Source organism: Lithobates pipiens, unplaced genomic scaffold, assembly GCF_037356315.1.
Source record: "Lithobates pipiens isolate NorthernLeopardFrog02 unplaced genomic scaffold, aLitPip1_a1.2 Scaffold_16, whole genome shotgun sequence".
In the NCBI taxonomy this organism is placed as follows: domain Eukaryota; kingdom Metazoa; phylum Chordata; class Amphibia; order Anura; family Ranidae; genus Lithobates; species Lithobates pipiens.
In genome coordinates, this window is record NW_027507748.1 from 125,316,848 (window position 1) to 125,341,470 (window position 24,623).

At 42.5% G+C, this 24,623-nt stretch overlaps 1 protein-coding gene across 1 annotated transcript in view; it reads left to right on the forward strand.

The window, feature by feature from the left end:
- UNC119 (unc-119 lipid binding chaperone) overlaps window positions 1-21,321 on the forward strand; it is a 125,053-nt gene extending 103,732 nt beyond the window's left edge. The window contains exons 4-5 of the mRNA XM_077480433.1: window positions 5,475-5,647; window positions 14,892-21,321. Coding sequence (XP_077336559.1) covers window positions 5,475-5,647; window positions 14,892-15,004 — 286 coding nt within the window. The 3' untranslated portion in view covers window positions 15,005-21,321. The remainder of the gene's footprint in view (window positions 1-5,474; window positions 5,648-14,891) is intronic.
- The last annotated feature ends 3,302 nt before the right edge of the window (window positions 21,322-24,623 follow it).

Genomic DNA, 24,623 nt, shown 5'->3' on the forward strand with positions numbered 1-24,623 from the left:
TTTAATGTCGAGATACACCCAGGTCCTTGATGGACAAGTGGCTCAGACTCTCTGCAAACCTGCGTAGAGTCTGAGCCATCTGCTCCCGCCCCCCTCCGCAGCCCAGCGCTCCAGTGACAACTGGGGGCAGCGCACAGCTGGCCAGCGTTGTTTGATCACTCAGTTCTCAGTGCAGAGCCAGTGGGTTATAGACACAGCATCAGGTCAATGCTGCATCCATCTAGGTGAGGGTCAATTTTTTTTCCCAACCCCATGCTACTCTTTAAATACATTTACATTATATGTACAACTTGCACAATATTTACGCAATCATTTTTTCAAACGCCTTTTGTTTGGGGAAAAAACGGTTTAATGAATTAAAAAATAACAAAACGGTAAAGTTAGCCCAATTTTGTATAATGTGAGAGATGATGTTACGCGGAGTAAATAGATACCTAACATGTCACGCTTTAAAATTGCGCACACTCATGGAATGGCGCCAAACTTCAGTACTTAAAAATCTCCATGGGTGACGCTTTGAAAAATTTTACAGGTTACCAGTTTAGAGCTACAGAGGAGGTCTAGTGTTAGAATTATTGCACAAGCTCTAACGCACGTGGCGATACCTCACATGTGTGGTTTGAACAACGTTTACAAATGTGGGTGGGACTTGTGCGTTCGCTTCTGAACGCGAGCTACCGGGGACAGGGGTGTTTTAAAAAAAAAAAAAAAAAAATTATTTTTACTTTATTTTTATTTATTTTTACTTTTTTTTTTTTTTGATCACTTTTATTCCTATTACAAGGAATGTAAACATCCCTTGTAATAGGAATCTATTGTGACAGGTCCTCTTTATGGAGAAAAGTGGGGACAATAAGACCCCCACATCCCTCCTCCAGGCTGGAAAGCATGAGATCGTGAAAAAAATTCACTATCTCACGCTGAAAGCCGCGATCGCGGTTTTGTTTACTTCCGGGAACCCGAGCGTGACGTTGTGACGTCAATAAGACCCCACATCTCTCCTCCAAGCTGGAAAGCATGAGATCGTGAAAAAAAATTCACCGATCTCATGCTGACAGCCACGATCGCGGCTTTGTTATAACGTCTCGCCTGGGCCTCCGATGGTCATAGAGATGACTGGTGACCATCTGGTCACCGGAAATCTCTATCGTCCTCACCCGTCGCCGGCCGATTATTTTTCCAGGCCCCATATGGCACGGGAGAGCCTGGAGAAGCACCGGATGGCGGCGGGAGGGGGGTAGTCCTGTACAACTTTAAGGGTTTTGGGGGAGACCGATTTCCCTGCGCTAGGTGAGACTGTTTTATACCAGACATGGATATCTGGTAAGTAGGCTGCCTTTTTCACTTGGGTGTGGAGCTGGATTCACATCTATTTGAAGATTCTGCACGATTTGTCACCGTCATCACATATGGATTGTTATTTCTATTTTATGGATTGATGTTTCACTTGGACTTTGTTTCTAGTGTTAATTTGAAAAAATCTTTTTTGCACTTACCATATCAACAGAATTACGTTATTTGTACTAATTTCTGAAAGAATTCTTTTTTTGGGACTTTACCTTAGTTTTCCTTTTCACAGATTTTTTTTCACTTATCACATTGCAAAGATTATTTCATTTGTAGCATACGTAGTGCTGCCCTCTTTTCTATGCCTATTTACTTGGAGTTTTAGTATTGGACTTTTTAGTGCTGGCAGCTTGTTGTATTTTATAATTTTTATTATATTTTATACTCAATTTGTTTTCACATTTCCGATTTTCTAGCAAAGCGTTAGCCCTTCCGGGTTTTCTTGCTCAAATTTTGTTGGGATACAAAGGCTTGGTCAGGAAGGGGGTAAATCCTTCCAGGGCCGACGTGGTTAAAGTAGTGAAAGAGTAGTAATGTCCTAAATGCATCTAGCAATCTATTTTAGTTCACGTTAGTTATATTCATGAAACAATACCAATTAGCTATTATATATTGTTGCATTTTACATGTTACTTTTTTCCTTATTGAATCGGGTTTTTGGGTGCAACTCCTATGCAAGTGATGTTTAATAACCCACCATGACACCTGGGTGGTAGTGATGCCAATATACATGAGACGTTCGCTGCTGACCTCATCAGGTGGCAGTCGTCATGGATTTGGGTATTTAGTATTGCTCTTGAATCTGTAAAAGTCACTAGAAAATTAAGCTGTACCCTATGAAACACGATAGACTATACATGCACAGAAATCTATATTAAAGCCAAATCACTAAAGACATAGATATAATACATATATTGGAACTATTTTTCCTGCCAAACACTTACAGGTTTTGTTCCTCCTCCAGCCTGTACCTGGACAGTGTAAAAAGAATCAGCAGACCAATAAGCTTATAGTGACTGATGGCTCTGTCACTATGCTCCCTCCTCCCATCAGCATGTTCCTCGTTAGCAGATATTGACTGCAGCACAACTGACTGACTCCTTGCACTGCTTCTGCTTATCCTAGTCTGAGCTCTGCTGTACAGGGGATTGCAAAAGGCTGCCGATAAGCTACATTCAGGTGCTTATAACGCTTGACTTAAAAAAAGGAAATGATGTATTCCTGAATTCAGAGCTGCTATAATTTGTGTATTTTATATCTTCCTGGTGTTCGGCATTAAACATAAATATACTTCATAATTCTAAAGCATTAGAAGGTAGCAAAACTAGATCCCAAGCGGGCCTCAAAACTTAGAGATAATGTCCCACTAGGATTAATCAGTAGACATCCCTAGTCATTGGTTCCATTGAAAGTAGTGTTTTTTGGTAGGATTGTGTTCTTTCCATTGCTGTTTCCCTTGAAATAAGGTAACACTGGTGTCCTGCCATGCTCCACAATTATATTAGTATGTATGCATGGGTGATGTCACAATCTTTAAACCGTTCGCCATTCTATAGCTTGCCTAAGATCTTTAGATTCAAGCAAATGTAAGCAATAAAAGAGTGAAATGTGATTGCATGTGATATAATGTAGCAAGTTTTCTTTTTTTTGTAAAATGTCCTTAAATGCTCTACCTATTCATACCCATACACCTCTTTGGGGTAATTCCTGCTTGCTGGAACTACTTGCTGTGCCTGATTGAGTTGTGGTTTAATGGAGGGGTCATATATGTCTCCCATGTACTGTACTTTCCAGCAGAGGAATTAAATTGTTTCAGGATCTTAAGACTGAATTTCAGTTACCCAACTCCATGTTTTTTCATTACCTTCAGCTCTGCCACATGCTATATATACCCAATTTGGGGACTCTGGCTCTAATCTCTAATCCCTATACCTGTTGGACATACTCCTGGATATAAATACAAAAAAACAACGTCCACTTTTTATAAACCGGGCTCTTGGAATACCCCTAATAGTGGACTTTTAAGGCACGTACATTTTTAAAAAAATAATTCAGACAGATTTTTTATTGAAAGATTTTTTTTAAAGAAAATACATAAAACAAGGAATGCATAAATACACTGGTAATGTGTACATATGAGAATTGCTTAAAATACCCTACGCGTTTCAGAGAGACTAAATTCTCCTTCTTCAGGGATTATGTACAACTGTAAGAAATGATATATTCAGAGCAGTGTGTTGAATAAACATTCCATCAAATTTGTGATTAAAAACACGACAGAGAACCAAGGTGGATGTTGCCAGTGGTTGTTTTGCCCCCCTGAGACCTTCCAATGTAGTCACTCCAACAGAACAGGCCAAAAGACCGGCACGATGTAACGAAGAGACGAGACCCCCAGCCCAAATGGGCAGTTGGAGCTGAAAAGAGCTCCCAAACCTGGAGAGACACTGGGGCAAAGCGAGCGGTCCTCAATACAGCGTTATCAAAGTATCCACCCGTCCGTCATGGCATCCAGCACTAGAATTTAAAGGAGATCCACTTTTTATAATAGCCTCCTCTTACTGCCAGCTATTCATTTAGCTTACCAATTGAAGACTGGCTGGGTGGGAAGCAGGAGGATGAAGACTGGGATGACGTGTTGGAATTCTGCAAACTGGTCTACCCAAAACTTTTTGATCACCTCACCCACTTATATATTTTGCATAGAACCCATCTAACTTCCATTCATCTATCTAGGTACCAGCCACATCATCTTGCGCTCCAGATGTGGTGAGACCAGCAGCACTTTTTACTACCTGATATGGGCATACAATGGCATTGTCAGGTCACCTTGAGGCGAGGTGACAGATGCACACCGTAGAGATCAGGAGTGCACCGCAAGGTTGTGGACCCTACGGCTGACTGCTGCGGACGGGAGACAGGTCCCACCGGGGTTAGAGCGTAAGATTCCCTGGGGCGCGGAGTCTAAGAGCCAGCAGGTGTTCACCAGAGCCTCGAGTGGTGAGGATGGACTTGGCTGCAACTGGCTCCAGGTCGCAACCCCCAGGGTCCCCCAGCTCACACCCACAGTAGGCAACAGGAGGATAGGGATGGTGAGGGACAGAGCCAAGGTCGGGGCCACAGACAGAAGTAGTCAGGGACACGCCAAAAGGTCAGGATCACAGGCAAATAGGTATAGTCAAAGACACGCCAAAGTCGGTAACGGAACAACAGAAGAGCACATGGCAGGTAACAGGAAGCCAAACACACAAAGGAATACACAATGGTTGATCAGCACTGATGGCCTGCAGTGCACAGGTTAATATAGGGCTCCCTGATAGGGCCTGGGTTGGAGCCATGCTTAGAGGAGAGGTTATAAAAACCACCAGGTGGAAGTGGTTGGCCTCTTAGTCTGAACACATGAAGGGAGGTAAGCAAACACAGGAAGATCACTGCATAACCATGACAGGCATCCAAGGCTACGGTCACAGGTGGTCTGGTTTCTACATGATCGAATGGGCTCCCCATGAAACCTTTGCCTTAAGCAATGTCTTCTGTTCCTCCTCCTCAATCCGTATAGTGACAAACATCTTCAGTCCAAAAAACACTTTTCATGGCTAGAATGTTGATTGTTTGAGTTTGGCTCAGGGCATCACCACAAACAGTCCAAGATTGGGTAGCTGCCATTAATCTCACGCTACCATATAATAAAGTAATTTACATTCATTCAGGATGCTCAGCTAAATATCATAAGATTGTGACAGTTGCCTAGATCAAGCCTCTGCTTGCATAGGCGATTAATCTGTAGGTAGGGGAGTGTCAACTCTCTGTGTACTTTGCACTAATTGCTGCATATACTTAATTTAAAGTATTATGAGTCATGGGCTATGTATCAAATGGTACCATTGCTGACTGAATGCCAATCTACTACTGTAATATATGGATATAGGTATTACATGCCAAGTCCTTTTTTTACTTGATCATATTGCTGGAGTACAATCCTGTTTGCAATAATTCTCTGTTTCTATATGGGAATCATCCTTTCTTCTATAGTAATTTATAGTGGCGTTTATCACACTGTTTTTTTTCTTATGTTTCTATCCTAATGAAGAGTTTGTTTAATAAAAAGTGCTATTACAATTTTCCAGGGTTGAATTTACAGTCGGTGACAAGCCCATTAATAACTTTCGAATGATTGAGAGACATTACTTCCGTGAGCAGCTCTTGAAGAGCTTCGACTTTGAGTTTGGCTTCTGTATCCCCAGCAGTAAAAACACATGTGAACATATTTATGAATTCCCACAGCTTTCAGAGGATCTTAGTAAGTGTCTGTTACTTCTCCGTGATAAACATTGATGAATACATTTTCTTGAATATTTATAGTCATTACCACAATGGGACTTAAAGCACATTATACTATTGTGAGAGAGACTTTGGGAACAATTGGAAATCTCTGTGAAAATAAACCCTAAATGTAATGTGATCTTCATCAAAGTCATGCTCTTCATCAAAGTCATTAGTTCTACTTTTAAGGAGTCTCTCTTTTTATTTAAAATTTTTTTTTTTTTTTTAATATATAAATCTTCTTAAATTGCAAGGAAAAAAATAGTGAATGCATGCACATTTGCAATACTATGGAACTATTTATAAAAAATGGTGTCAAATCTTTACTGTAATTTCCTATTATGTTTATTTCAAGTGGTCACTGCCATCTAGTGGTCAGAATGCAGTGTTTTCCCGATTCGAGGAAAATAGTTCATTATGGTCACTAGGTGGAGTTGGCAATGCCAGGAGAAAAAACATATTAGGCAAATTATGGTGAAGCCAAAACTTTTAATTTTGAAAAGCGTAGGGAAAGGTTAACATCCATTGGGTAGATTTTCTTTTGCTTCCTGTTGTGTAAACTCAACAGGAAGTAAGTGGCAATTCTCTATTAGACACCCAATTGGATGGTTTCTCTTCTATTTAAATGCTATATACAGTATCTCACAAAAGTGAGTACACCCCTCACATTTTTGTAAATATTTTATTATATCTTTTCATGTGACAACACTGAAGAAATTACACTTTGCTACAATGTAAAGCAGTGAGTATACAGCTTGCATAACAGTATAAATTTTCTGTCTAGATTGGGCCCAATTAGCCATTTTCCCTTACAAGTGTCATGTGACTCATTAGTGTTACAGGGCCTCAGGTGTGAATGGGGAACAGTTGTGTTAAATTTGGTGTTATTGCTCTCACTCTCTCATATTGGTTACTGGAAGTTCAACATGGCACCTCATGGCAAAGAACTCTCTGAGGATCTGAAAAAAAAGAATTGTTGCTCTACATAAAGATGGCCTAGTAGTAGTTCCATAACATCTGGGGTGCCTAGGTTCGCCATCACTGGCCTAGGCTATAAGAAGATTGCCAAGGCCCTGAAACTGAGCTGCAGCATAGTAGCCAAGACCATACAGCAGTTTAACAGGACAGGTTTCACTCAGAACATTCCTCTCCATGGTCAACTAAAGAGTGCACATGCTCAGCATCATATCCAGAGGTTGTCTTTGGGAAATAGACCTTATTAGTGCTGCCAACATTGCTGCAGAGGTTGAAGGGGTGGGGGGTCAGCCTGTCAGTGCTCAGACCATATGCCACACGCTCCATCAAATTGGTCTGCATGGCTGTTGTTGCAGAAGGAAGAGCCCACAAAAGATGATGCACAAGAAAGCCCGCAAACAGTTTGCAGAAGACTTACTGGAACCATATCCTGTGTTCTCATGAGACCAAGATAAACTTATTTGGTTCAGATGGTGACAAGCATGTGTGGCAGCAACCAGGTTAGGAGTACAAAGACAAGTCTTGCCGACAGTCAAGCATAGCGGTAAGAGTGTCATGGTCTGGGGCTGGATGAATGCTGCCGGCACTGGGGAGCTACAGTTCATTGAGGGAACCATGAATGCCCACATTTACTGTGACATACTGAAGCAGAGTATAACTTCCCTCCCTTCGGAGACTGGGCTGCAGGGCAGTATTCCAACATAACAACCACAAACACATTTCCAAAACGATCACTACCTTGCTAAAGAAGCTGAGGGTAAAGGGGATGGACTGGTCTCCAGACCTAAACCCTATTGAGCATATGTGGGGCATCCTCAAATGGAAGGTGGAGGAGTGCATGGTCTCTAAAATCCATGAGCTCCGTGATGTCGTCATGAAGTAGTGGAAGAGGACTCCAGTGGCAACCTGTAAAGCTCTGGTGAACTCCATACCCAAGAGGGTTAAGGCAGTGCTGGGAAATAATGGTGGTCAAACAAAATATTGACACTTTGGGCCCCATTTGCACATATTTACTTAGGGGTGTAGCCACTTTTGTTGCCAGCAGTTTAGACATTAATGGCTGTTTTGAGTTATTTTGAGGGGATGGCAAATTTACAATGTTATACAAGCTGTACGCTCACTACTTTACATTGTAGCAAAGTGTCATTTCTTCAGTGTTGTCACATGAAAAGATATAATAAAATATTTACATGTGAGTGCTGTATTCACCTTTGTGAGATACTGTACAAAATAAGAAAAAAAATTGGCTTCTGACACTTTTTAAAGTGGTAGTAAACTCTCCTTTTTTATTTTACTGTTAAGCTTATTATAAAGCTTACCTGTAGGTTAAATGAATATCTCCTAAACATGCACCCTTTAGGAGATATTCTAGCAAGCAGCCGGCAGTGACGACACTGGCACATGCGCTCTAAAGGAATGACATACCTGTGATGTTCCTTCAGAGCTCCATGCCACAACATCATTGCAGCTCGGTCATTCAAGCTTCCACAGCCCATGAACCCGCAAGGTAGGACCGGGTGAAGATGGAAGCTCTGTCAGCGGTGACACCGTGCTGTTGGAGAGCTTCATATGAAGGTAAGTCTTTCATAATGTGCTAGTATGCAGTGCATACTAGCACATTATGCCTTTACCTTGCAGGGGTTTTTGTTTTTTTATCCTGAACGTATACTAATGCTTCAAGTGTTAGGTCACCTGATGAATACATGCTTGTTCTGAGTCAATGACTCCCCAAACAGTGAAGCAAAGATATAGATGGTAGCTAAATAGCATGCAAGGTTCCCTTTAAAGTAGTCTTATTGTTAAAAGGAACCTGTCGGTACAATTATGGAAACTAGCGTTGCTGAATTTTTAGAGATCGGAGAACTTCTTTTGACCTTCTTACAGAGATTATGTTGCAGTTGTCGTCTTCTTGTAAGAACGCCGCAATTTGGAAAAACTGTTTTCTGACAAAGGCTTAATGTCGCATTCAGATGGGATTAGAACACCTCTCAGGTTTTTTTGTGCTCCTTGTGCCCCCCAGGAGATTCACCTTCTTTGTCCTGCCGAGTGAAAGTGAATAATATTCCAGTGCAGCCTATAGTACTGTTTGATATGTTTTTATTGCTTCTTACCTGCTTGCTTTCGGTAATTATGTTTCTATTAAATGACGTCATCGGTGCATGCGCTGTTAGCCCTTAGCTTGCTGGAAAAATGCTGTGTATATGCCGGGGCTGCGTCATTTCCTAATGCTGGCGTCAGCCCTACGATCCCACGATACTCCCATTAAGAAGCTGACCCTGGGCCCCCATGTGACTCGCTATGTCACATTGGCTGTGGAGAGGAGATGAGGCTCGGCCTCAGGGAATAATGCGCACGGGCAGAATTAGTCACAGCTATATACTGAGGGCGGAAATATATTACTGTATAGACACGGAAGACAGCAGTAGTAATGGCGGCGGTGAGATACAAGCAGGAGTGTTCATAAACACTAAGGCCGCGTACACACGGGCGGACTGTTCGCCCAACTTTGTCCGCTGAACAGTGTTTGGGCGGACAGTCCGCTCGTGTGTGGGTTTTCAGCGGACAGTTTCAGCTGACAGTTGGACGGACAAAGTCTTTCGGAAATTCCGAGAAACTGTCCGCTGAAACTTTGTTTGAGCGAACAGTCCGCCCATGTGTAGGCTACTTTCGAAATGAGCAAACTGTTCTCGCTCGGAGGGAAGTCTGCTCATTACGAGCGCGTGTGCAGGTAGGCGGGGCCCGCGACGGAGACGTCGCGGGCTCCGCCGCCTGGAATGGACTTAAAGGGGAACCCCAACGCCGAAAAAAATCGGCGTGGGGGTCCCCCCAAAGTCCACAACAGACCCTTGTCCGAGCACGCTACCCGGCCGGCCAGGAAAGGGGGGCGAGCGAGCGCGCCCCCCCTCCTGAGCCGTACCAGGCCGCGTGCCCTCAACATGGGGGGTGCCTTGGGGAAGGGGGGGCCGCGCGGCCCCCCCACCCCAAAGCACCTTGTCCCCATGTTGATGAGGACAAGGGCCTCTTCCCGACAACCCTGGCCGTTGGTTGTCGGGGTCTGCGGGCGGGGGGCTTATCGGAATCCGGGAGCCCCCTTTAAGAAGGGGGCCCCCGGATACCGGACCCCCACCCTATGTGAATGAGTATGGGGTACAATGTACCCCTACCCATTCACCTGTAAAATAAAAGTACCCAAAAAAAAACACAACACACGAGAAAAAATATTTTATTGCACAGCTCCGGGGGTCTTCCGTCTTCGGGGGTCTTCTCGCCGGACTCCTCCGGTATCTTCTTGTAGCTCTTTTACTAGCGGAGGAGTCCGGCTTTCTTCCTCCCCGCCGCCGGCCTCTTCTCCCGACTTCGGGGGTCTTGTCCCCCTCTTCGGTTCTTCTGCCCATGCCCATGTCAACCCATGTGACCAACCCATGTGACATATACCATGTGACACCGCCCCATTGTCACTATATAAGTGGCAGCGCAGGGCGGCTCTGGCATTCCGGCCGGAGAGAGCGACGTGGCAACATCTCCTGGAGAAGAAGAAGAACAAGAAGAAGAAGAAGAACGGAAGGCGGCGACGGCGACAGCGGCGACAGAAGACCGGGCCACCGCCTGCAAAAGAGCTATAAGAAGGCGCGGTGGCCCGGCAGAAGAACGGAAGGCGGCGGCGACAGAAGACCGGGCCACCGCCTGTAAAAGAGCTACAAGAAGGCGCGGTGGCCCGGCAGAAGAACCGAAGAGGGGGACAAGACCCCCGAAGTCGGGAGAAGAGGCCGGCGGCGGGGAGGAAGAAAGCCGGACTCCTCCGCTAGTAAAAGAGCTACAAGAAGATAGCGGAGGAGTCCGGCGAGAAGACCCCCGAAGACGGAAGACCCCCGGAGCTGTGCAATAAAATATTTTTTCTCGTGTGTTGTGTTTTTTTTTTTTGGGTACTTTTATTTTACAGGTGAATGGGTAGGGGTACATTGTACCCCATACTCATTCACATAGGGTGGGGGTCCGGTATCCGGGGGCCCCCTTCTTAAAGGGGGCTCCCGGATTCCGATAAGCCCCCCGCCCGCAGACCCCGACAACCAACGGCCAGGGTTGTCGGGAAGAGGCCCTTGTCCTCATCAACATGGGGACAAGGTGCTTTGGGGTGGGGGGGCCGCGCGGCCCCCCCTTCCCCAAGGCACCCCCCATGTTGAGGGCACGCGGCCTGGTACGGCTCAGGAGGGGGGGCGCGCTCGCTCGCCCCCCTTTTCTTGGCCGGCCGGGTAGCGTGCTCGGACAAGGGTCTGTTGTGGACTTTGGGGGGACCCCCACGCCGATTTTTTTCGGCGTTGGGGTTCCCCTTTAAGTTCATTCCAGGCGGCGGAGCCCGCGACGTCTCCGTCGCGGGCCCCGCCTACCTGCACACGCGCTCGAAATGGGCGGACTTGCCTCCGCCTTACGTGGGCGAGTCCGTTCATTTCAAAAGTTGAGCGAACTGTTTGGCAAACAGTTTGCTGAAACAGTCCGCTCGTGTGTGGGCAAGTCCGCTCATGCAAATTTTGAGCGGACTGTTTGCCGAAACTGTTTGACGAACAAGGTTGGGCGAACAGTCCGCGCGTGTGTACGCGGCCTTACTTATAACAAGCAGGTTTTTTTTGCCATACTATATACGGCACTTTGATTAAAAACACCTAAATTAAGTTAAATATTGCGATTTGTAGTTACATTGTCTGAGTTTACTACTGCTCTAAGGCTCAGTACAAGCAAAGGTACAAAAACATAGACTTTGGCTTGTGTTTAAGGTACTGTGCATACATTCTCTGACTTGCAGCAGCCACTTATGCTGGCATTGCTGTCCATAAAGCGCAGAACTGATTTGGCACTTCTCGTTCAATATATCTTTTTTTTCAGAATCATGACAAATAGTACCAAGAAGTAAATAATACAGAAAGCAGGAGATTGAGCACTCAACCCCAATAAGCTGTCCAGCCAAACCATAGAGATCAAAAATAGATCAACCAGCGCTAAACTAGTAAAATATACATAAAGCAAAATCCTGCAGCTAGAATACTATAGGACAAAATACCAAATCCCACAATCAGAAGTAAAAATACAATAGTACAGCTCAGATACACGAACTAAAAAAATAAAAAATAATGATAAATAAAATAAATTAATGGAGTGCAGAATAGATAAGGGAAGTATCAAGAGTCCACAAGTGCAGAGTGTCTTCTTTCAATCAAAATTGAGAAGTGATGATGTGATCCCTTCCACCGGAGGATAAGATGGACTCTCACCTTAGGCAATGGACCCCTGACGGCTCAGGCAGGTCAAACGAGCATGTCCCCACCAGGGGTGAATCACAGGTAACAGCTCTCCAACATCGGTGTTCCAAGGGTTAATCCTTCTCATGTCCCTTTTACCAACATAATCCAGTAAAGTATATATAAAAAATATAAAAGGGCAACAAATAGTGCTCTCCGTTTCAAAATTTATAAAAAAAAACAAATTTAAAATAATACACTCACATGGTATGGCACTGCTCTCCAGTGCCAAGTTGCAGACAGAGTAATAATACAGTCACAGAGACCATCCATGCACGGATCAGCATTGTAAACAGGCGGGTGAAGTCACGGCTAAAATCATGTGGTCCGTACGCGTTGCGTCCCCTCAAAGTAGGCGTGACTTCATCAGCGGTGACGGCGTAACGAAATACACCCTCTTATATACTAATAATGCTATTCGATAGTCAATAAGTTTAGATGACCAATGACGGATTCGATGGTCAAAACAAAATTCGATGGACAAGAGATCGCCCATGCGTGGGTCGGAAAATAGTCAAAACCGAAATTCGATGGGCAATAAAAGATCGCCCATGCGCAAGTCGAATCATAAAACAAACATTACAAACGTGACCCTGGAAGTAGGCAATTCACAGAAAGCCTGACAACAGAGACAACGAAAAAGCTTCAAACAATGCGCCAAATGAATGGTGTAGGTACAGATGAAACCTAGCTCCCTATAGAGCAGGGCTATACAAGCCTCAAACCGAAACAAGGGTATATAGGGTCACAAAACAAAATCTCCAACTGTACCCAAATCACAAAACAAAATATATGTATATTTCCAAAAGAGAGAGAGTGAGTAATACCTAAAAAGGTGATACAATTTTTAAAAAGCAATGAGGTTAAAGCAATTTGTAGAGATTACTAACAATCTCATCCAACCAAATTGACACATTATATCAATTCAATGCAAGGGATAAAAATTCCTCATATGCTCTAAACTGACATTTCAGCTCAACATCACAAAAAACCAACAACACGAGACGTCACCCGTGGCAACCCCGATCCGTGAATGAAAAAAATAAACTAAAAAAAATAAATAAATAAAAATAAAATCATAATAATATAATTACCTATCCGAAATAAAACAATTTAAATCAAATTCTACATTAAGGCCCCCAGGGGTAAGAACTTTAGTTTTGTGGATCCAGTATGATTCTCTCTGACTAAGTTGTCGCAAAAAATTCCCTCCACGCCAATGTTTGTTGCATTTTTCTATACCCCAGAAGCTTAAGCTTTTCGGACTCTGAGCGTGAACCAATTTAAAATGCCGGGACACATTATGTGTTTTGAGGCATTTTTTAATGTTGTTGACGTGTTCCCCCAACCTAACGTGGAGGGGCCTAGAAGTCCTGCCGATATATTGAAGGCCGCAGCCACACTGGAGCATGTATACGACCCCCATGGTCGCACATGTAATTAGTTGGTCAATCTTATATTCCCTATTATTGGCTGCGGCCACAAAAGATTTTCTCTTAACATTACATTTAGAATGTTTGCATGCAGTACATCGTCCGCATGCATAGAACCCAGATAAAAAAGAAAATAACCTACTCTCAGTTTGTACAACTTCTAAAACCATAGAATTGGCTAGTTTAAGTGTTAGATAAGAGTAATCTAAAATTTCCGATCCTTCTGTACTGCCTCCAGGCGGGACCTTTGGATTGTAAGCCCTTAAGAAGAAAGATACAAGACCGCAAAGGTAGAAGTAGAGAGAAGAGAATAAGAGAAGGTAATAAGAATTTTCAGGGGTCACGATGAAAGGAACGATTGGCAGTTCCATTGGGTCTAATTAACCTCCAATCAAGCTTTCAGCAAAGATGTTGGAGGGAGAAAATGGCAGACCCAAGGTTGCGTAATTTTTTTGTGTTTAAAAACTCTATTTTGCTGTGTATTATAGCTTGTAATAGTAATGCAGGTTTTTGTTTCAGCTATGCTTAGAGGGTGTGATCTCCAGGCCTTGGCTATTGTTAACCTAGATGCAATTGTAACCTAGAGTAGTCATTTAAATTGGGATCGAGTAAGGTCTTCAGGCTGCTTATTTAATAGTTGTCAGAAGGTCTGGTATCATAATGACTTGAAATAGGGTGAAAAAGATCACAAACATTTTATTCCATATCTGGTGGACATGTCCCATAGTCCAAAAATATTAAAGGTGAGTACCTAGGTCCAGACAGCTGCAAAAGCACAACGAGGAATAGTTTGGTACATATTTAGCTATGCATGCTGGAACTTGGTATCAGCAGACGAACGCCTTATAATTGGCTTCCTAAGACATTTTTCAAAGCTCATTTAGTTCATGACCAAATGTGTCCAATCCTCTTCCTCTAGAATGACCCTGAGGTCAACCTCCTTACCCTTTGCGCAGGAAGGCACACCTTTAGTAGGGTAAGACACTTGTATAATTTAGATATTTGCACCAGGGCATGAGGATCGGAGTCGCCCATCTTCATCTTCACACATGTCCTCTGATCGAGAGTCACAAGAGGTCGCAGTTGTGAGTTGAAGAAATATTTGATTTAGAGATGATGAAATATTTCAGAACTGGGCAATTTGTGTTGGTCGCATAGTGGTGAAGGGTTTCAAGGCAGGGGATGCAGCCAAATAATTTAAGCAAATTTAAATGTAATTTAGTCCAAATATGAAACTACTTAGGTGCAACAAATGCAGGGTAAAATTAGGGATTGGAGAGGCCAGCTCATTTGGCATTTATAAACGCGACACTTTTCTGAAATTTTATTGGGGTTTTCTTATATGTCAAATTTACCTGCAAAAGCCACTTGGTGAAAATGGAACCATCCAAAGCTTTAACTCCAGTGCTGGCTTTCTCCTCCGACTAGAATGCACACTTTTTTACTACATTTTAAAGCATTCAACTGAATAATTTATTTGTTTTAATATGTCTTAATTCTTTCTTCTCTTCTTGCCCTGCAGTTCGTGAAATGATCATTCATCCTTACGAGACTCAATCAGACAGTTTCTACTTTGTGGACAACAAGCTAGTGATGCACAACAAGGCAGATTATTCATATAGTGGAGGCCCTTGATCCTATTGTAGGAGGGAACCAATCACAGAGCATTGAAAACAATCCCCCTTCCCCTAGCAGTTATACAAGGGATTGTGCCCAACTTCCTGTAGGAGAATCCATCTGGGATCCAATATTCTGTTTGCTAGTAGGAGTTCTAAGACTGAGCCTAAATCTGCCCCTACCTGCCCTAGAGCCTTTTTAGCACATCAAACCCGTGCGAGGATCTTCATATGTCTTCACATGTTGGCAAGGATGCCTTTGAAATGAGATGAGTCCCCTAAATAATAACGTGGTCTTTGTACCAGAACGTCTGAGCATTGCCACTAGTTTTATAACCATCAGCGTTGCATTGAGCTTAGAAAATGTTTTCCTGGAACAAGGACTGTTGTGAAACATTATTACTTTTTTTTTAGGACCATCCTTGCTGATCATGGGCCATTCATTTTAGGAACAACCATTCCCATGTTACTTGGACCAAATCATCTTAGGAACAGGCTACACCAGGCCTCTTCTGTGTCAAGCACCAACCGCACATGGAGCTAAAAAAGGTTTTGTAAGCTTGGACCAGACCATAGTAAAGGGAATCCAAGCCAAAGATCTAATCGGTTCTTCCTTAATAGCTTCTTCTTCTTAACAATCTGTTTAATTGTGATACTAGGGTTTTTGTCAGGCTTTTCTCTACTGATTTAACAGAAGTGTAAACTAGGCATTTTGAAGCGTATATAGTGATGCAAAATATTAAATAAAGTGGGAAACTGACTTTTTTTTTTTAAAAAAAGGTCAACTGTATTATTTAAAAGGTATAATCAGTGTCAGTGGTATATTTTCAAAGGGCAACGCAGCCAAACACCTAAATACACTGTTGCAACAGGTGTAGAGACTACTATACCTGCCATACGAGTGATTCCTAGCATAATGAGTGTACACTTTGCTGTGCTACATGGCTGCTTAGAATAAGGAGATGCTGTCCAGTCTGCTGTGTGGATTACAAGTAACAGCTGGTAATGCTCTTGTTGAAACCCCCCCCCCCCCCCCCACCTTTGAGAAGGCATTCCTATGGCAGTCCTATTTATAATTGGCATTTTGCAGCATAATGTAAAGAGATTTTACATAATCACTCCAGCTGAGTTAAAGAATAATTCCAGAACACAGAATACACATTGGGGTTTATTTACTAAAGCTAGAGAGGGCAAATTTAGTCACAATTCTGCAGAGAAACCAATCAGCTTCCTGGTTTTATTGTTAAAGCTTAATTAAGCAAGGCGAGGTTCAAAGCTGATTGGTTTCTCTGCAGAGTTGTGACTAATTTTGCCCTCTCTAGCTTTAATAAAGAAACCCCATTAACTAAAAGGTAATTCTAATCAATTCTCTGGAGATGCCTTTTTAATACTGCAAAAGTCGACTATAGCCCACATCAACCTAGTAGCAAATTACTTTTTGTCAGGTGTACTAATGAAAACTGGGATTTCTGTTGTCTGAGTTACTGCACCTCACTGGTCTAGATGAATACTAAAAGTGAAATGTAATAAAATAGTCTTTCTGATTCACAAAGAAAACAACATTCACAGATACAGTGCCTTAAAAAAGTATTCATACCCCTTGTCATGTTACAACAAAAAACTTACATTTTGCTGCAATTACAACCTGCAAGTCTTTTTGGGGATGTCTCTACCAGCTTTGCACATCTAGAGAGGTACATTTTTGCCCATTCTTTGCAAAATAGCTCAAGCTCTGTCAGATTAGATGGAGAGAGTCTGTGAACAGCAATTTTCAAGTCTTGCCACAGATTCTCAATTGGATTTACGTCTGCACTTTGAGTGGGCCATTCTAACACATGAATATGCTTTGATTTAACCATTCCATTGTAGCTCTGGCTGTATGTTGTGGGTCGTTGTCCTGCCAGAAGGTGAACCTTCGCCCCAGTCTCAAGTCTTTTGCAGACTCTAACAGGTTTTCTTCTAAGATTGCCCTGTATTTGGCTCCATCCATCTTCCCATCAACTCTGACCAGCTTCCCTGTCCCTGCTGAAATAAAGCATTTCCACAACATGAGGCTGCCACCACCAAGTTTCACGGTGGGGATGGTGTGTTCAGGGGGATGTGTAATGTTCGTTTTCTGCCACACATATCGTTTTTGCTTTTAGGCCAAAACATTTTGGTCTCATCTGACCAGAGCACCTTCTTTCACATGTTTACTGTGTCCCCCCACATAGCGTCTCGCAAACTGCAAACGGGACTTCTTATGGCTTTCTTTCAATAATGGCTTTCTTGTCACTCTTCCATAAAGGCCAGATTTGTGGAGTGCACGACTTAGCCCTTGTACACACAGTCGGACATTCCGACAACAAAATCCGTCAGATTTTTTCCCAAAACTGGTGTTGCATACACACTGTCGGACAAAGTTCTCGGTAAATCCGATCGTTCGTAACGTGATGAAGTTTTTTTAGTTACGATGGGACTACGTTCAGGCTAGTAGCCGATAGCTTTGGTCTCGTAATTTGATCAGAGCGTGCATGGCACTTTGTCCAATCAGAATTCTCTACAAACGATTGGACAAAGTCCAATCGGATCACGTTGTCGGAAAATTTTATATCCAGCTCTCAAATTTTGTTGGTCGGACATTCCGACGGAAAAGTCAGATGAAGCCCACACGGTTAGATTATCCGACAACACGGTCCGATCGGACGTTTTCCGTTGGAATGTCCGACTGTGTGTACAAGGGCTAATAGTTATCCTGTGGACAGATTCCCCCACCTGAGCTGTGAATCTCTGCCGCTCCTCCAGAGTTACCATGGCCTTCTTGGCTGCTTCTCTGATTATTGCTCTCCTTGCCTGGCCTGTCAGTTTAGGTGGACAGCCATGTTTTGGTAGGTTTTCAGTTGTGCCATACTCTTTCCATTTTCAGATGATGGATTAAACAGTGCCCCATGAGATGTTAAAAGCTTGGGATATTTTTTAATACCAAACCCTGCTTTAAACTTCTCCACAACTTTATCCCTGACCTGTCTGGTGTGATCCTTGGCCTTCATCATGCTGTTTGTATAAATGCAGCTGTTCTGTGAAGCCCTCAGAGGTTTGTTAGAGAACCTTAGTGAACAGAGCTTAAATTACACACAGATGGACTCTATTCACCAATTAGGTGACTTCTGAAGGCAATTAGTTCCACTAGATTTTAGTTTGTGGTATCAGAGTACTGAATACAAATGCAGGCCACACTTTTCAGATATTTATTTGTAAAAAATTTTGAAAAACATTTATCATTTTCCTTCCACTTCACAATTATGTGCCACTTCGTGTTGGTCTATCACATGAATACATTTACGTTTTTGATTGTAACATGCCAAAATGTGGAAAATTTCAAAGGGTATGAATACTTTTTCAAGGCACTGTAGATATGTAAAAGTTTCAAAATTTCTCAGGAATGTTATAAAATGTCATATACTATTTCTAATGGTCAGTTAAAATACGCAGCTGAGGGTCTCTGCAAAGTATATGTTCATTTACTCATAAAGATGCGCAGGATGTCTCCGTTTTTAATTCATGATTCATTTTTAACCCATGTCTAAAATGTCTTCTGAAAAATTATTGCAGTCTCCTCTGTCTTGATTTTCTTCTTACTCTATAGCCATTAACTGCAAAAGATGAGTTGAAAATGGAATCAGAAGGGCCTAACAGATGTCTGCTTCCTACAGATTTGAATGTTAAAAATATGGAAATATTTTTTAAGCAGACTTGCATTCAGATGTATTTGTCTCGTTACAGTACATGTACTGTATGTAATGTGTAAACCTAGTAGAGTACTCTTCTTACCAATGCCACATCTGTAACATATGATCATGCAGTAGTCTTTGAGCTTGTGTAGACACAAGATGTTATTTTTTTCATGCATTTGATATGCGTTTAATTTGCACATTAAACACAGGTCAGCAAATTTTCATTTTCTTCAATGGTAAAGTGTGGAAGACAGATCTGAGACTGTATTAAGATGTTTTTTGCATTGCAGGCAAAGCAGGTCAAAGGCAGCCTATATCTGTGCTTCATCTTCCAAAGCATGCATTTAAAGAGGTTGTAAACCTCTGAAACCCCCCCCCCCCCCAAAAAAAAAACCTGCAAGACATAGGCATAACGAACTAGTATGCATCGCATACTAGCTCATTATGAAGTACTTGCCTTTAAACAAAGCTGTTGCAGTGGTTTCCCATATCTTCTTCCACCGTTCACTGCTTGGAAGGAACGGCCATTCCTTCAGCGTGCATGCGCCAGTGATGTCATTGGCTTCGTGCAGTAGAACTATTTCCCAAACTGTACAAGTTTAGGAGACTTTCAACACCTACAGGTAAGCCTTATTATAGGCTTACCTATAGGTAAAAGTTTGAAGAGGAAGTTTACTACCTCTTTAAAGGACAACATCTTTTTACATTGTCTGTCTACCTGAGCCATTTGTGGTGTTGGCTTTGTTTATGTGTGTTTTCTTGCACAGTTCAACCCCTCTATGACCAGGCAGTGTAAAAATCAAGTACACTTTCTTATACCTCTAACCATATGACCTGCTAGTATAGAAATCTGTCAGTCTTGCATATGTCAACCCTTTGCTGTCTGTCACCTTATGACCAGGCAGTGTTAAAAACTATACACGGCTCAGTCCCTCTTTTGCCTCTCAACCTATCACAAGTGTAAAAATCAATCACTGTCTCACTCGGATCAGCCCACCCTGCTATTCCTAAACCTTTGTCTTAGGAGAAAGTTACAATGACCTGTTCCAGTGACTGAACACTTAACATGTTTAGGGGGTTGGGGGATTGAGAAATTGCTGGTTGCAACAGACTCAGATGACCATTCCCCAATAATCCTTCTTGCTTAGGCAAAGTCCTTGACCGGAGTTCAGGGACTTTTTTTTTTACTACTAAGAAGTGGTATATAAATCTATATATACATTTATTTTTATTTTATTTTTTTGGGGGGGGGGGGACTGTACTGCATTTGTATACTGTGAAATGCCAGGGTAGACTCTTAAGTTACTGACAAGTTTGCTTAAAAACAAAGAAAAATGGATGAAAACCGAATGCAGAATCATGTGGACAAACAGACAATGAAAGAAAGATCAAAAACTTAAAGTGATATTAAAGGCTTTTTTATTTCTTTTAATACTGTCATACTCACCTGCTCTGTGCAGTGGTTTTGCACTAAGCAGCCCAGATCCTTCTATTCTCAGGTCCCTTGCTGGCGCTCTTGGCCCCTCCCTCCTGCCGAATGCCCCCAGAGCAAGTAGCTTGCAATGAGGGCATCCAAGCAGGCTAATTTCTGAGCCATGGCTCTGCATGTCCATTCACACACACAACCATGGCTCGGTCCTGCCCCCTCTCTCTCTCCTCATTGGTTCACTAGCTTTGATTGACAGTGGCTCCCGCTGCTGTCAGCCAATGAGGAGGGAGAGTCCTCTGAGAACAGAGACTCTGGTGCACATTGTTGGATCGAGAGAGGGCTCAGGTAGGTATGAGGGGGGCTGCAGCAGAGAAGGTTTTTTACTTTCATGAAAAAAAAAATCAATGAGGGTATAAAACCTTGAGCCTTTACAACCATTTGACGTACAAGATGCCTTTGTCAATGCTCTTATAGATGACCACAAAGTTACTTAGATAGCAAACATTTCATTTTCTGTGCAGATGTGGTACCTTCTACATAAAGAGTTATGACTATCATTTGTAGCTCTTGTAACCTTTTTGTTTCAGATCTACCAATTCTTTGAATATGAGTTATGCTAACTTAGGATACATACAATACATCTGAGTTATACATCTTTTACACAAGTTGTTTAAAAAAAAAAAAACTTGTAAAATTACACACTGTGGAGCAACTATATTTTAGGCTGGACCAAAATTCATCCTGTGAGAGTATCAACCAATGGTATTATTACCAAGGCACAAAATGAGCCCATGGTTCCTCATTAATGTTCACGGTTCAACCAGCAACATGGCTCTCCTAACCTGGAGTTCTTAGTTGATGGGCAGTTAGCGTACACTGTGTATGCAATGAATACATGTCTATGTGTAATGCAGAGTAGATATCTTGAGTTGATAAGAGATTTCCAATAAGTTGCTAAATCTGAGGTATGCCAACTTTTCTAATACTTGGTTACTGTCTGTCTGTTGTATATTTTGTTCTGTTGGTTAATGACATGTTTCACATGTTTATTGGCTAGACCATCATAGGATGCCTGTGTTACTAAATAAATCCAGTTTCTCAATAGATTGTTGGGTATCACTGTGTGGTACAATATCACTAATAAACTATGGACAGTGTCACATAAATTAATGTGACTAACATTTGTTGATCAGATTTGTTCTATTTTGTTGAAACATTTTTGCCACTACAAAGAATTTTTAAGGTTATTTATTGGTCTGTGTACCTGTTCTATTCATTTTTTCCTGTTGAGGAAGCTCCTTCCCAGTAGAGACTTGGGGTTAAGAATAAAATCTTGACAATGGTTCTAATCTTTCTCCACTATCCAAAAAAACTTTTTTTTTTTTTTGTTGCAGTCTCTGATTTTATTGGAGACATTTGTCATTTCCTTTTTTGTTACCACCATCACTGTCACAAACTTCTCCACAATGCAGACACAGACAACGATACAAAACTTGACACATTCTATCACTAAGCAGAGTTTAAAAAACACCACCTGGTTGCAACACTCATCTCCTCTTCAGTATTGTTCTTTTCAATACTTTATTTCTGTTACCAAATGGCCCTAAGTCTTCCAGCTTGAGTGACGTCAAGTGTTCTTCAACCCAAACAGGACATACTGTGAATATCAGGCCCAGAGGGAGTGTCGCCGCAGCGAGGCCGCACTCTGCATCAGTAAAAAAAAAGGACCACTGCCTAAAGAAAGAGTTGAGGAAAGTCGAAAAAAGCATCGGACTTGCACAGTTATGTCTTTGGTATCTTAAAGATAAACTCCAGCTTTTCCATCCCAAAACAATAGATGTATTGTGTATGTGAATGAATCACATCCACACTGTCAGTTTGTGTGTAACTTACCTCCTTTAGCTGTATGCAGCAAGTTCCTGTTTCTGTGATGTCATTCCTCCTCCTGGTTGCATTTCAAAGTAATCTGACTTCCTACTTCCTTTCTTTGCCAGTCCTGTTACTATATCTCCTATGATCCTTTGCACCTCTGTAGTTTCAGGGCAGGCTATGGGAGTCACTTGTACCAGTTGTGGGAGTTGAAGTGGGTGAGTCTTCAGGTTACTGTGGGTGTTTCTGGGCCTTCATGGGTGGAGGGGAAGGAATGGTATTGTGTTGTCACCGCCCACACTCCATTCTGTTCTGCAGTGAATAGTGTGCTGTACAGCAGGTAAGAAACAAGCAGGAAGTGTAACTGCTTTAAGAGCCCTTTCACACTGGGGCATTGGGGGCGTCGATGGTAAAGTGGCGCTATTTTTAGTGCCGCTTTACCGTCGTTTTAGCAGCACTATTCAGCTGCTATCGGGGGGGGGGGGGGTTTAACCCATCCTAGCAACTGAAAAAGGGTTAAAACCGCCAGCAAAGTGCTGCTGGAGTGGTGGTTTGGCGTCACTGCCTCATTGTTTTCAATGGGCAGGGGCACTTTTGGAGTGGTGTATACACTGCTCTTACAGAGCTTAAAAAAAGATGCGGCTTGCAGGAATTTTTTTTTACCGTCCTGCAAGCGGATCGCTCCAGTGTGAAAGCCCTTGGGGCTGGAGAGACAGGAGAGGCTCTTTACAAGCGCTATTTTAGCACTGTAGTGCCTGTAAAGTGCCTCAGTGTGAAAGGGGTCTAAAAACCACTTGACTTCCAGAAGATTTACCACCTTCATGTCCAGGCCTTTTTTTTTTTTTTTGATACAGCACTGCATTACTTTAACTGACAATTGCGTGGTCATGCAACGCTGTTTCAAAATAAAATTTAGGTCATTTTATTTCCCATAAATGTCAAATACATGTTTCTTTTGGTGGTATTTGATCACCTCTGTGTTTTGCATTATAAACCAAAAAAACAGATAATTTTGAAAAAAAATAAAAATAATTTTTAAATTCTGTTCTAAAACATAGCCAATAAAAAAAATCTAATTTCTTCGTAAATTTAGGCCAGTATGTATTCTGCTACATATTTTGGTAAAACAAAATCCCAATAAGCGTATATTGATTGGTTTGCGCAAAAGTTATAGCATCTACAAACTGGAATATATACTTGAATTCTTATTTATTTTTATACTATTAATGGAGGAGATCAGTGACTTATAGCAGGGCTTGCAGTGGACAATCAGACACTAACTGACACTTTGTTGGAACCAGAGACACTAGTACAGTGATCAGTGCAAAAAATATACACTGGCTGGGAAGGGGTTAAACATCTAGGGTGATCGGAGTTAAATGTGTGCCTAGCCAGTGTTTTTGCATATTGTGGGAGGTGCTTTTACTAAGGTGCTTTGCAGGGAAAGAAAATCCATCACTTCACCCTGTCAGAACGGAGCTTTGCCTTGTTTACATAGGCAGAGCTCTGCCCTGTGTGTCTTCCCAACATTAGCCAACACCTGCTGATCGGCTTCCGCCATGACAAAACATCAGAAGCACTTTGCTGGCGTCCACTACGCAGAAGTGCAGAATCACGTATGTGTGTGTGTATATATATATATATATATATATATATATATATATATATATATATATATGTGATTCTGCACATCGTGACCACCCTGTAGCAGTAAATCTTTTTTGGTGCAGTCGGTAGGTGGTTAAAGTGGAACTTCAGTCAGAAAATTAAAATGATTCAAAAGGCAATTTTTTTTATTTTATAAAAAAATAAAATAAATAACAAACATGTTATACTTGGCAGCCCTGTGTAATGGTCTTGCACAGAGCAGTCCGGATCCTCGTCTTCTAGGGGTCCATCACCAGTGCTCCTGGCTCCCCCTTCCTGCCAAGTGCCCCCTAGCAAGCCACATCCTATGAGTGCACTTGGGCGTGCTTGCTCCCAAGTCAGCTCTGTGTGTCCATGTGCTCCCTTCAATTGACAGCAGTGGGAGAATTCCCCTTTATGATCATAGCGGACTCTAATTCTGCATGAGAGACTGGTATGAATATTATAGGGGAACCCCACACTTCCGTTTTTTGGCAGAGCTATCCTTTATATTATTATCGGACAATATTCCTGGATGAGGGTCTGGTATGATATTAAAAGGGAACCCCAGGGGGACGAGGCAGGGGTGCCCTCTGTCCCCCTTGCTTTTCGCAATTGCGATAGAACCTCTTGCCACCCTCATACGAGACAGCGTAGGAATACAGGGATTTCAGTACGGGGTTGTTCACAAGAAGATCATGCTATATGCGGATGATATGTTGCTTTTCTTGGCCGACCCCAGCCAGTCCTTGCCACAGGTAATGGCCATAATAGGAAAATTTGGAGGGTTCTCCGGTTTGACCATTAACTGGTCTAAGTCAGCTATGCTGATGTTGAATGAGGGAGACGTAACGGTCCCGGAGTCCTGTCCCGTGCCAGTAGTAACTAGCTTCAAGTACTTAGGGGTACAAATTACGGCCAAAGTAGGGGATTACTGCTCAGTGAACATATGCCCACTGCTGTCGAGATTCCGGGATAGGATAAATACATGGAATACCCTT